At 40.2% G+C, this 14,102-nt stretch overlaps 1 protein-coding gene across 1 annotated transcript in view; it reads right to left on the bottom strand.

Moving 5' to 3' along the window:
* The window catches only part of CNTNAP2 (contactin associated protein 2), a 1,392,626-nt gene that overhangs the window by 218,044 nt on the left and 1,160,480 nt on the right, over nucleotides 1–14,102 (bottom strand). The window contains exon 14 of the mRNA XM_042806379.1: nucleotides 8,614–8,770. Coding sequence (XP_042662313.1) covers nucleotides 8,614–8,770 — 157 coding nt within the window. The remainder of the gene's footprint in view (nucleotides 1–8,613; nucleotides 8,771–14,102) is intronic.

Raw genomic sequence — 14,102 nt, 5'->3', positions numbered from 1 at the left:
TCATTTCCTCCATTTGTCTAAACCACTGTTAACTTCAAATTCTCCTTTTGATCATCTTTAGAGCCACCAAATAGTTCTTGAAATATTAGCAGTCACATCAATAGTCAGTAGCGAGGTCTGTGCCCTACTTTGTAACCTGAGTGCATCTTCACCAGAAAGTGCTAAAGGAAAAAGCTTCTATGTCACCTTTTCGCAGTAAATCCACACACAGCATCTTATTATGTCTTCTCATATATTGTGGCTGCTATGTAAGAAAAAGTAAGGAGCCCGTGGTGTAGAAACTTTGGTCAATCTGGGTGTTTAACTGACTTTACAGACAAAAGTGAGTAGGAACCATAATTTCTTTGCAGATCTTTACATTTGCTACTTAATTAGTACAGTTTACTTATCTCTACAATGCCAGTCATTTTTAAGGAACTGTGTAAATGGTAATAATAATGGTTTTATTCAAATAAGAGAACTCTTTTTTTTTTTTTTTTTTCAAAAAGCCTTACATTTTACCGAAAATTACTCATTTGAAGAAGATTTTGTTTGTTTAACAGCATCCCAGGGAATTTCTTGCTACTACAGCAACCTCAGTAGAGCTTAGTCTGTCAAGACTGAGACAATCTGACTTTGAATGTCAGTGTTGCACTCTTTAATAAATGATCTTTGTTAGCAAGCAAAAATAACCTTTTTTTTTTATAATGTGATTCACTTATCTCTGTATTAATTTCATTTTGGACACAAATCATGGATAATTTGGGACAAAGAATCATTTTGGTAAGATTGCTCTGGGTAAAGCTCTTCTCACTTGTGTTTTTGTTTCTTTATCATGACAAAAATGATTAATTAATATTTACATTGCAGCAGCAACACGGGCTCCCCTTAAGAATCATGTTCTATTTTAGATGATGTGTGCAAATACACATAAATATCTCATATTCCCTGCCAATATCTACTATTTGGCTTATCTACCATCCAGGCCTGATAATCAACACATTAGGCATGTGCTAAATACCTCTGCAACTTGCAGAACACTATTTTCTGTTTTATTCAGACAGACAAGTTGTAAAGTTGCTCAGTGAACTTTTAAAAAGCATTAAGAGATAAACAATCCAAATTTAAGGTTTCCCAAGTCCATGGTGTAAGGTAGTCCCTAGGAAAAATTACACTGTAACTGAGTCCATAATTATCAAAGCTGGTACTGTACTTATACAGAATTACTCATGTACATGGTAAAAAAAAATCAAAACAAAAAATTTAGAAAAAAAACAAGTATTTCAGGCCGCTTAAAGAGCTTTAATTTGTTCCCTGTACCTATCACCATGATAAAGTCTTTGACTGGTCATCGATTATTATATTTTCCAGAGGGCTCCAGCATTATTCAGTACAGGAGGCCGACGATACTCATTTAGTAAAACACTGCTCACTATCCTAATTTACTCTCATACTTCAATATGTGAACCACATTTTATATTTAATGTGTGTTTCAACTCTTTCTATAAAGACTGCATTTCCTCATTGGATTTTCTATAGTACTTATTACTACAGTAGATGTTTGCTTCATAAATCTACATCTCTTTGCAATATCACAGTGAGGTGAGTATCTGGCATCATCTAAATTCTACAGAGTGGATGTTAAGGCTAAAAGATGTTAAAAGGTTAAAAGCATACATACTTTTTTAGTGCTCAAACTGAGATGCCTACTGGCATTTTTTGTTGTTGTTTTGGAGGACAGTATTAGATACATTCAGAGACAGTGATCACTTACTCTAGCTGCAGCTGTGAATATATGGCATCTCCACAAACTGGACTTCTGAGTTTCCAGTTAAGTATCCAGAAAATTAGGATAAAACTAATGACTGCTCTGTGAAGAAATGGCTTAGGAAACTTGGCAAGCATCATGCAGGAGTGTGGTTCCAGAGTCAAAGTTAGAATCCAGTTCTCCAAGGGAGCATTCTCCTACCTTCTCCATGAGAACATTCATCAAACTGCAATTCTTTTCTTTATTTCTAAAACAATTTCTCACTTCTACAATAAAAATTGTGGACAATATTCTACTTACATTATATCATTCTGATTCAGCCTGACCTACTCTTCAGTGGCTCCCCAATCTACTTTAAATAAACTGCCATACACTTCAAAATCTGAATCTCTGTGCTGAACCTCTCTCTCTTTTTCACCTTTCATTCCCACAATTTCTAGTCCACAGACTTCTTTTCCCATTTTACTTCTTTGCATTTTCTAACACAGTTGTTCCTCTAACAACTGCCTTCTTCCCTCTGTGTCACTCCCTGGCATCAAAAAAAATAAATAATAATAAAAAATCCAGATATAAACTGTTTTCACACTGTCTGAGCAGGAGCAGAAAATACCACGATCAAATGCAGTGCTCCCAGCTATGGCCAAGAGATCAAATTACTGAAAAGTCCCACCTAGCCTCAGCATCAGTTTGGCATTTACTCAGACCTTCTGTTTTAGGCGACTGTAAGTTCTTCTAAAATAAGTTGTGTTGATAAGCTAGGGTAACAGCTGTGTCAAGCTTCCCTGTCAGTCTGTGAGCTGAGACCTGTCTGCTCAATGTAAGTTGCAAAGATCCTTGAATTAATAGTAATTTTCACACTGTGCTGGAATACCCATGTAACTCTATTACAAAGGCTTACTAGTGCCTATATTACTAGTGCCTAGATTTTAGTTCTGGAGTTATCTCATCCGGTCCTTGCTTGGGGATCCTTGCATTGTCCACCCCGCAGTACCAAAGTAATGCTCCCAAAATTCCTAAGCTAACATGTTTTACCTATAAGGATGAGAAGATACCCTATAGTTTATCCAATAGTTGCAATATGTAAAGTAGTAAATGCAAAAGCAAGGTTTTAATGGATCACAGAATCATAGAATGGTTTGGGTTGGAAGGGACCTTACAGACCATCTAGTTCCAATCCCCCTGCCATGGAAAGAGACACCTTCCCCCAGCCCAGGGGGCTCCCAGCCCCGTCCAACCTGGCTTTTAACCCTTCCAGGGAGGGGGCAGCCACAGCTTCTCTGGGCACCCTGGGCCAGCGCCTCACCCCCCCCACAGGGAAGAATTTCTTCCTAACATCTAATCTAATGTACCCTGTTTCCATTTAAAACAGTTACCCCTCGTCCTGTTCTTGCACACCCTGATAAAGAGTCCCTCCCTACTTTTCCTGTACCCCCCTTTAAGTATTGGAAGGCCTCTGTACGGTCTCCCCGGAGCCTTCTCTTCTCCAGGCTGAACACCCTGAACTCTTTCAGCCTGGCCTCACAAGGGAGGTGCTCCAGCCCCCCGAGCATCTTTGTGGCCTCCTCTGGACCTGATCATGCAAGTCCATGTCCTTCTGATGTTGGGGCCCTGAAATCTGAACGCAGTATAATCCCCTCCCTCGACCTTTTGGCCACATTTCTCTTGATACAACCCAGGGCACGGTTGGCTTTCTGGGCTGTGAGTGCACAGTGCTGGCTCACAGTCAGTTTTCCATCCACCAACACCCTCAAGTCCTTTTCCACAGGGCTGCTCTCCAGCCACCCCTCGCCCAGCCTGGATTTGTGCTTGGGACTACCTTGACCCCTGGGCAGGACCTTGCCCTTGGCCTTGTTGAACTCCATGAGGTTTGCCCGGGCCCCCCTCTCCAGCCTGCCCAGGTCCCTCTGGATGCCATCCCTGCCCTCCAGTGTGTCACAGCACCACACAGCTCAGTGTCATTGGTGAACCTGCTGAGGGTTCATTGATCCCACTGTCCATGTCACCAACAAAAACGTTAAACAGTGCCAGTCCCAACACCGACCCCTGAAGAATGCCACTTGTCACTGCTCTCCACTTGGACATTGAGTCACTGACCACAACTCTGAGTGCGACCATGCAGCCAGTTCTTTATCCCCTGAGTAGTCCATCCATCAAATCCATTTCTCTCCAATTTAGAGACCAGGATGTCCTGTGGGACAGTGTCAAAAAGTTTGCATAAATCCAGGTAGATGATGTCAGTTGCTCTTCCCTTATCCATCAGTATTCATCAGGCATGATTTCCCCTTAGTAATGTTATGTTGGCTGTCACCAATTGCCTCCTTATTTTCTTAAGGACTCTTGAGGACTTATTTCCTGCCATGTCACTATGGTCTGCAGGGGAGTCTCTGCTGCAGCTCTCCTCCTCCTCCTTTCTTCCACTGACTGCGGTGTTTACATAGATAGCTCCCTCACAATGCTTCTCAAGTTCCCTTTCTTAAATATGTTATCACAGATGTGCAGCCACCATCACTAATTGGCTTGGTCTTGTCCAGAGGTGGGTCCGACTTGGAGCTGGTGGAGCTTCAAGAAGCTTCTCAAAGAAGCCCCCTCCCCAATGACCAAAACCCCCCTCCACACACACAAACCCAGCAGTGACTCAGCATAGTTTCCAGGAGGATCCACTCCATGATCTTTCTGGCCACAGAGGTGACTGGCCAGACTGACTGGCCTGTAATTCCCCAAGACTTCTTTTTTTCCCTCTTTAAAAATGGGGGTTATGTTTCCTCTTTTCTAGTTGGAGGGAACTTCACCAGACTGCCATGGTTTCTCAAATATGATGAATAGATGAATCACTTCATCTGCCAGTTCCCTCAGGACCCGTGGATGAATCTCAGCAGGTCCCATGGACTTGTGCATCTTCAGGTTCTTTAGGTGGTCTCAAATATGATCTCCTACAATGGGCGGTTTTTCATTCTCCCAGTCCTCACTCTTTGCATTTTGTGTCTTAGGCAGTCTGGCTGGAGCCCTTGCTGGTGAAGACTGAGGAAAAGAAGTTGTTGAGTACCTCAGCCTTCTCCATATCCTGGGTAAGCAGGTCTCCCATTTCCTTCTGCAGAGGGCCCGCGCTTTCCCTAGTCTTCCTTTTATCACCACTGTACCTATAGAAGCTTTTCTTGTTGCCTATCACATCCTTGGACAGATTTAATTTTATCAGGGCTTTGGCATTCCTAACCTGATCCCTGGCTGCTCACACAATTTCTCTGTATTCCTCCCAGGCTACCTGTTCTTTCTTCTATCCTCTGTAGGCTTCCTTTTTGTGTTTGAGTTAGTCCGGGAGCTTCTTTTTCATCCATGCAGCCTCCTGGTGTTCTTAGCTGACTTCCTCTTTGTCGGGATGCATCATTCCTGAGTTTGGAGGAGGTGACCCTTGAATATTAACCAGCTTTCTTGGGCCCCTCTCCCCTCCAGGGCCTTATCCCATGCTACTCTGCCAAGCAGGTCCCTGAAGAGGCCAGAGTCTGCTCTCCTGAAATCCAGTGTGGTGAGATAGAATGAGATGGATGCATACTTTCACAGCTACTGGATAGCACTCTGAGATTCTCAGTGGCTTCTGTCCTTTCAAGGCCCCCATTGCTACCACTGGCTGAATCTATCTGCTCATGTCAATTCTCCAAAAGTGCTGTTGCAGATACTGTGATCCAAACCAGACACTCTTTTGCTGTCACCAGAGTTGAGCATGGATGTGCTCGAGGCCCTGGTTAACATTCTGCCCCAGATAACTGAAGTCAGTGAGGTCTCCTCACCTCTGGAGCTCACTTGCTATTTAGGTATTGATCAACTTGGCTAGAAAAAATTCCTAACTAGGACTCCTCAAAATATTTCCAAAATCTGCCAAAGCTAAACTGTAAAAATTAATCTTGAACAAAACATCCTTAAAGACTATAATGAGGCTTTCATTTCTTCTTGTGATTTACACACATCACGTATTAAAATATAATATCCATCTGTATAACTATTTCTCATAAATTGTCCTGTAATATACAGTTTTCCTGAAAAAAGCTCCAATACATATCCAGAAAAATACTGTATAAATGTCTTCTTATTTGAAGTTCTGAATAAACAGTTGTATACCTATTATGATAATAATATTTTAGATTTTAAAAAATTTAATATTTATTTTAATCTATTTATTATTAGATTCCATATAATCTTTGTGTATATAGGTGGCATAGAGGTTACAGAAAAAGATTATTTAGTGAACACTGCTTATTAAATTATTATATGTGACTCTTAGAGAAACCACAATAGATGATCAAAAGTCAATGCTATTTCACCCATGCATTTCCCTTGGTGTAAAAGAAAACAGTCAACATATGGTACAGAGGCTATTATTCATGGATAGGGAGCCCCAAGCAATGAAAACTGTAAGTGCTCCTAATTCTGACATTATTGTAATTATTATTACAATATCTTCCTTTTATTGTTACCATTTTGTCACACAACCAAACCTACCTCCCCTCCTGACACACTGCTATAATGCCTATGTTTGAGTCAGGATCCTCTGACTTTATATTCTTCACTCTCTATATAATTCTAGCTCTGAAGTGTGGCACCATGTCTGATTCCTCTGTCTCTAATACTGACTTCTCTGTCTCTGTGGTGTTCTACAGTTCACCCCATACCATAGATAACTGCATACTATCCTAACAGTGTCAAAGCTTGGGGTGGCACTGTCTGTGGCAATGTTCGATTTCCCACATCCTAATATATCATTTCTGCAGGGCCTGAAAAATTTCTTTTTTTCCTTTATTACTCTAATTTTGTATTTTTCATACTTTGCAGATCACATCAAACTGGGAGGAATGGCTGACATGCCAGAGGGTCATGATACCATCCAGAGACACCTTGACAAGCTGGAGAAATGGTTTCACAGAAATATCATGAAGTTCAATAGGGAAAAGTGTAAAGTCTTGCACCTGTGGAAAAACAATCTCATGCACCAGTATATGCTGGTGGCCACCCAGCTGGGAAGCAACTTGGCAGAAAAGGCCCTGGGGGTCCTGGTGGATGCCAAGTTGAACATGAGCCAGCAACATGCCCTTGTGGACAAGAAGACTAATGGCATCCTGGGCTGCCTTAGGCAAAGCATTGCCAGAAAGTCAAAGTGATCCTTTCCTTCTACTGAGCACTGGTGAGGCCACACCTGGAGTACTGTGTCCAGTTCTGGGCTCCCCAGTACAAGAGAAAGATGGAATTAATGGAAAGAGTCCAATGAAGAGCCACTAAGATGATTAAGGGACTGAACTATCTCTCCTATGAAGAGAAGCTGAGAGCTGGGACTGTTCAGCCTGGAGAAGAGAAGACTCAGGGGGATCTCATCAATGTGTATAAATACCTGCAGGGAGAGTGCAAAGAGGACGGAGCAAGGCTCTTTTCCATGGTGCCCAATAGCAGGACCAGAGGCCATAAGCACCCACTGAAATACAGGAGGTTCCCTCTGAACATCAGGAAACACTTCTTTACTACGACGGTGACCAAGCACTGGCACAGTTTGACCAGGGAAGTTTCAGAGTCTCCATCTTTAGACAAATTCAAAAGCCATCTAGGCATGGTCCTGAGTAACTGTTTCTAAGTGGCCTTGCTTGAGCAAGGGTTTTGGACTAGATGAACTCTGAGATCCCTTCTAATCTCAACTATTCTGTGATTCTGTGGTTCTCTGATTCCCCATACTCTTTTTTTTCTTTCTGGCTTTGTGTAGCTCTATACTCATTAATAGCTGTATGAATTTCTCAATTATTAACACAAAATGGTTAATGAACCAGTATTGACTTAATTACCAACAGATTGCTATTAATGGGAAAAATGCTCATAAAAGTATGGTTCCAACTGATGACTAAACATGGCCTATCATGTAAAATATGATGTCATGACAAAAGACAGACAGTTAAAGCTTACACATGTAGCATTCTAAGAGCACAGAGAGGGTATCACACAAAATGGTAATGAGCTTTACACAGTAGGTTCATTGTTAGAGTGTCAAGTGGGAATATCAGAGTCACAGGTTTAATTCTAATTTCTGCCTGAAGGGATTTAAACCCACATCAATTACCTCACAACAGACTGCCCCTGTTACCAGTCTGTAAAATACTTTGGGGTAGGACTTCTTCAGTCCCTCTGTTAAAATTGTTCCACCTGGGATGAATCAATAACTATTTATTAGAGAAGAAACTAGAACCAATTCTCAGAGTCTCATCCCAAATGGGCTACAGGCTCATATTCTCAACTGACAGGCCAATAAATATTTAATTATCTCATGCAAAGTGCAATTGCTTCCACTGAAATACAGATCCTCATTCCATAATACTTTTAAGCCTAGTTCTTAACACATATTTCTCATGAAAAATGGATAATGAGGGTTGGAATCACTAGATGAGTGATTTCAACTCATATCCCTCACATTCTATAGGCAAATGCAGCAATAGTAGACCAAAAAGGATAAATTTTTGGGAAAAAAATTAAGTTGCAGAGATAAAAATAAATACTGTATTGTAATATAACTGAATATGATGGAGGCAAAGTTGCATGGGCAGCCAAAATGCTGGCTTCTCCTATTAGGACTTTGCTTGGCAATTTTAGTATTCTTTGCTCTAGCTCAGTTGACTTTAAAACACAAATATACTCCTTATATTTGACAGTCACAGATACGTAAATAAAATGGAAATGAAGAGATGGGTAGATAGTTTTCAGGAGAATCACAAATACATGTTTGCTTTTGTTCTTCGGTAAGAAAGGAAATATATAAACAAAAGACATTCCAAATAATGACAGTGTTGTAAAAGTTAAGAGATTCTGGTCATTCTCACCCTGTCTTCTTGTAAACCACTCACCATTGTCTGTAATCAGCATCACAGTTGCAGTAGTACTTGGGATCAGTACAGTTGCGTTCGATGCCGCAGGCACATTTTTGAATGCCAGGTCCTGATCCGCCCCAATAGTAGTGCTTCTCATTGGCTTTTCCAACCCACCAGGTATATGGATTCCCTTCTGCAAGGAATGAAAATGTAAGGTTATGATACATCAAAGAGGTAGAGGTCCATAGTGTATTATTTGGGCTCAGGTGTTTAATATGCAGATGTTAGCAACACATAAATGGACAGCCATCTCACATTTCTGGCAAACAAATGCATTCGGTATTATTCAGCAATTCAGAGGACCTTGCCAGGTAAACAAAACACATCTTCTTTTCTGTATTCAGGCAATTGATAATGATTGAAATGAATGAAATATTTTTTATCTTGTATGGTCTTCATTTAGCTTTTTAATTATTCTCAGTTTATATAATGAAAATACGTGGGCTGGATACATAATTGCTTTCAATTTATTTCAAATTCATATAGTAAGCTATCAGATGGATTATTCAATATTTGACCATAAATGTTGCACAAAGATGCATTGATTTTCTCTTTTTTTTTTTTTTTCAATATAATATATTTTAATTGGAAATTAAACTTTCTTCACTAGAAGACAAACATGTTCATTACGCTCTCTCCAGCTGGTCCAAAGCAAAGCATAGAGATACTATCAAACTCCAAAAGCATCTTAACCATCTTTTAAAAATATATATTTTTTTTTATTTAGTACTTGAACAAAAGTAGCTTGAACTTTGATATAATCATATTTGTTGGCATTGGGTCTGCATCTTGATATTTTAATATCAAGATCTCTAAGTTTATTTTGAATGCTTTTGGACTAACAAATCTTCTTATGTGTAAATAAATAAACAAACACCCTCTACTTTAATTTCTAATATGAAAATACACTCTTCCTGAAAGGTTTCTTTTTATTCTGCCAGTTCACCAAGACACTTAATTATGAGTTTAGCTTCAAACCTATGTGAATAACTCAATCTGTCTCAATATACTTTAGTGATTTTTTCACATTTAGAAAACATGATTGACCTCAGCCTATAAACTAGTTTCTTTAAAATGTCTTTTTCCCTCATTTAATCTTCTGCTGGTATTTTCTTATTAAATCAAATGAAGCTATTTACATGGAATTCACTTATTAATAAATTTTACAAGTAAAATCCTACACAATAGATATTCTGCATTTCATAATTTTCTGTTTGTGCATCTCACTCTCCAAAAACCTATATCCATAATCCTAAAAATAGCCATTTCACAATTAGATTTGATCATCTAGACCATAAACCTACTTACCTTAGATATAAGCTGAAAGTATTTCACACAGAATTCTAAAGAAAATTAAATTCCAGAGATGGAGAGAGCCATAAAATATCTGCACACATTTTAAAAAACCCACCAAAAAACAAAAGACATGGCGCTCTGAAAAGACTTACCTTGTCCAATGTTTTTGAATTGTTAAACATCATAGAAAATAACACCACTGAAAATACAGTAATGTGAAAAATTCATGGCAGCTGAAAGTTTTTATTAGATGTTACTATGCTGCACAGTATGACCGTTCAGATCTAGTGCTAATGCAATGGGTATGGTAATAGCATGACTCGATTCTAGACACTAAATTGGTCATTTTAGCTTCTGTGACTTGATTATCATGTAACTAAGTTCTGCGAGTCAGAAGAGTGTGCCACGTGAATGTTGCAGCAGCATTTCCAACCTGCAATGCAATCTGTCAGAGATGAGAGTACGTAGTCCTGGCTTCCAAACGAATATTTAATAAGCATGTAAGGGTAAATGTTATCTTTCCACAGTGAATGACAGAATCATTTTTATTGACACAGAATTCAACTACAGCATTAATGATATTTGAAGCTCCTATTGTATTTTTTTCCCCTCTCATCTTTGAAGTTAGTTTTTATGCTGTAGTGGAAATGCTGTAGTTTTGACTGTTAGTCAAAATTCTCTTTGTGTACACCCTTCCTGTCAAGAGACAGATTGCACGATTCAGTCAGGAAGCACTTCTTTACTGGAGAGCAAAACTGCTAATTAAAGCACCAGAAGAAAATAAATTACTTAGAAATGTCAAAAACGGGATTAAATATTCAGAAACAGGTAGAAATTATTAAAACAGATGAAAGCAGAATTATAGGCTACAATGATGGGTGTCACAGAACACCATGACAGACACAAACAGGGCATGTTTTATCTTATTTAAAAGACAAATGGCATACAGTTTTAAACCCATAATATATTTTAAGTGTAGACAGAGCCATTTTTCACATCTATTATTTTCAGTGTTCATCTTCATTCTAAAGAAAAGACCTACCCACAGGCTTAGGAACACAGATGAATACTAACATGTATGATTAAATTTCCAGAAAGGTCAAGAAGGTAACGTACAATTTTAGGGGGGGTTGCATTCAGCACATACTCTGCTAGCCATCCCTAGAACCAGTAATTCCAGCACTGCCTTTGTGGCCACCACCAAGAGTCTGTAATTGCCCAGCATATTGTGCTAGGGCTTGCAACTGAGGGGCTCTTAGTAGGCAGTTCTCATTAGCTGTCTACCATGCAGTGGGGCAGACTTTCCATTAGGAAATAGTTCCGTGCACTGGAATATGATGAGGCTCACACCAGACCATTCGGCACCACAGTAGCCATACAAGAGGTTCTGAAGCTCCTTGATAGTATACGATTAATAAAAGAAAATGTGGGGAGACAAATTTGTGTCCGATTTTCTCTGTCAACCAAATGAGAACAGCCCTTTGTGGCCTTCCTGATTCATGTCAGCCAAGAAAAAGACGAGCTGTATTTTGTCTGTAGTTCATAAACTTCAAATCAGGAATGCTGTGCAGATATATTCCAGACACCACTGTGACTGGGCATAACAAATAGTAAAACTATGCTTTGGAGAGACTAAAAGAACAATAAAAAAGAAAGGCTAGAAGAGAGAAGGATGTATCACGCAGCTAAAAAAATATTTAGAAACAGGATCACTCTCCCCTCTCACGCCTCACCCTCTTTTGTACCTCTATACTCTCCTCCTGAGGATGTGAATCCTTCTGTATCAGAGTTCTTTGCATATTTTTTTTTTTTTTTTTCTGCTTTAGAAGTATGGAAAGGGCTGTGTCCTGGGTTGAGTGAGTGGTGGGGTTTTTTGGTAGCAGAGGAGGGGGCTATAGGGGTGGTCCCCTGTGAGAAGCTTCTGGAACCTCCTCCAGCTCCAAGTCAGCTCCATCTCTGTTTGGAAACTGAGCCCATCAGCTGTGCCTCTGTGATAACATATTTAAGAAGGGACGTGGTGACGGGCAGTGGGACTGGTGAGGAGAAGTTGCGGCATCTGCGTGAACACCAAGGTCAGTGGAGGAACAGAGGAAGAAAGGAGGGGGGAGGTGTGCCGGAGCAGAGACCCCCCTGTATCCTGTGGTGAGACAGCAGGGCAGCCCCCCCTGCCACCCATGGAGATCTACGGTGGAGCAGACATTGATTTATGGCCTGTGGCTTCTGCTTGGAATAATCAAGGTGCTGTGCCAGAAGAAGGCCGGGGTCTCATGGGAAAAGGCAGCCCCGCTGCTGTAATTCAGTGCTGGGAGGATTGCAGCATGTGGGGGAGTCCCACGCCGGAGCAGCTCAGGAAGGGCTGCAGCCCACGGGAGGGACTCCAGCCAGAGAAAGTTGGTGACCCACGACGGAGCAGTGTGGGGAACGCTGCAGCCCATGGGAGGAACTCACGTTGGAGAAAGTTTGTGGAGGACTGTCTCCTGTGAGAGGGGGACCACGATGGAGCAGGGGAAACAAGTTCCACAAGGTCCCCCTACTGAAGATGGAAGAAGTGGCAGCGCTGACTGCACCCCCCATTCCCTGCCCCTGCGCCACTGGGGGAGGAGGTAGAGATATCGGGAGCAGAGCTGAGCCCAGGAAGAAGGGAGGGGTGGGGGGAAGGTGTTCTCAAGATATGGCAATGCCTCTCACTGTCCTACTCTGTTAAGTCTTATTAGTGTCTGTAATAAATGTATGTTCTTTTTTCCTTCCCCTAATGAGTCTGCCTTTTGCTCATGCCCATAAAGGGAGATTTTTTTCCCCATCCCAGTCCTATCTCTGACCCCAAGCCTGGTTCTCTGTCCCTTCCTAATGCCGGAAGAGAAGGGAGAGAGAGTGGCTGCGTGGTGGTTGGCTGCTGACCAGGCTCAAACCACAACAGGTTGATCCAAGTAGAAGTAGTAATGCACTCCAACATGAAGACTAATCATTAATGGATATAATTCTAAGCATCAAACTATTTTATCATGCATAATTATTCTGCTAAAATATCAATGCTATTGGTCTTATGGCAATAAAGTATATAAATTTAAATTAAGGACAAAAATCAGTGGAAGGAAAACGTTATTATATAAAAGTTGTCAAGTGTATTGTGATGACAATTAATACCAGAATATATTTCTTCTGGTTTAGAAGTTATCTTTTCTCATCATAGGAAAAAGTTTTGAGTTGTGGGATAGTTTTTTTTTTGTTGTCATTGATTAACTACTTTTTTCTCCCAAGCTTTTGTGGACAAATAGCATCATGTGAAGAAGGAACAGGAGAGGTACTCTCTGCCTGCCATGGGATTTTTGTTAGAGTCAAGTCTTGACACAGAACTGCTTTTCAGGCACAAAATAGCTCTCCTTCAAGGGCTGCTGTAGGAAGTGTTTAAGTTCATGTGTACTGACTTATGATCAGGATGTCTTGCCATTTTCCTTCTTGGAGAGAAGTCATTTCAAGGTGTTGTGTGCTTATTACTCAGTCACTTTGCAGAAAAGTAACTACGGTATCAGAGTAAGAAATGTATACCAACAAAATGAACAAAGATATCCAGCTTTTGGGAGGTCCATTAACCTTACAGACAAAGTTAATAGCTGTGGTGTGAGAACAGTCTTCTAAGGGCAAAATGTCTGATCGTATTTTAATGGGGCATTTGGACAAAGGAGTAGGGCCAGAACACCAGATTCAAACCATATTTTTAGTGATTTGAATCTCTCTCTCCCTCTTTCACACATAAAAAACCCTTTAACATTTACATGCAATACAGTTAACAGCAGTTGCAATAGATTTCCAATGTTGGACATCGGTTAAAATTAATGCAAAATATGAGTTCTTCTTTAAATTCCTGTGCAATTTTAGACCAGATTTGCAGTTATTAAATCAAAGTATGTAAAGAATCTCATCATCAGTGCTTTCTATCAATAAGTGCTCCCCCTTACAGAATATTCAGAAAAAAGTAAAAGAGTAAAGGAACTTCTTCTTACTCTCACAGATCTTTGAGTGTAATAAAAAAGTGATTCCTTTCTCATCTCATAAATGTATCTTTGTGTGAGCCATTTAATTTAATATAAAAATATACCCAACAAAAGTTAATGAAGTATGAACAGAGCTCTTAACAATCAATAATATATTTATTTCTAATGTAGCTGAAC

This window comes from Tyto alba, unplaced genomic scaffold (assembly GCF_018691265.1).
Source record: "Tyto alba isolate M040663 unplaced genomic scaffold, T.alba_DEE_v4.0 Super-Scaffold_46, whole genome shotgun sequence".
NCBI classification, from domain to species: Eukaryota; Metazoa; Chordata; class Aves; order Strigiformes; family Tytonidae; genus Tyto; species Tyto alba.
This window is presented reverse-complemented; position numbering and strand designations above follow the sequence as displayed.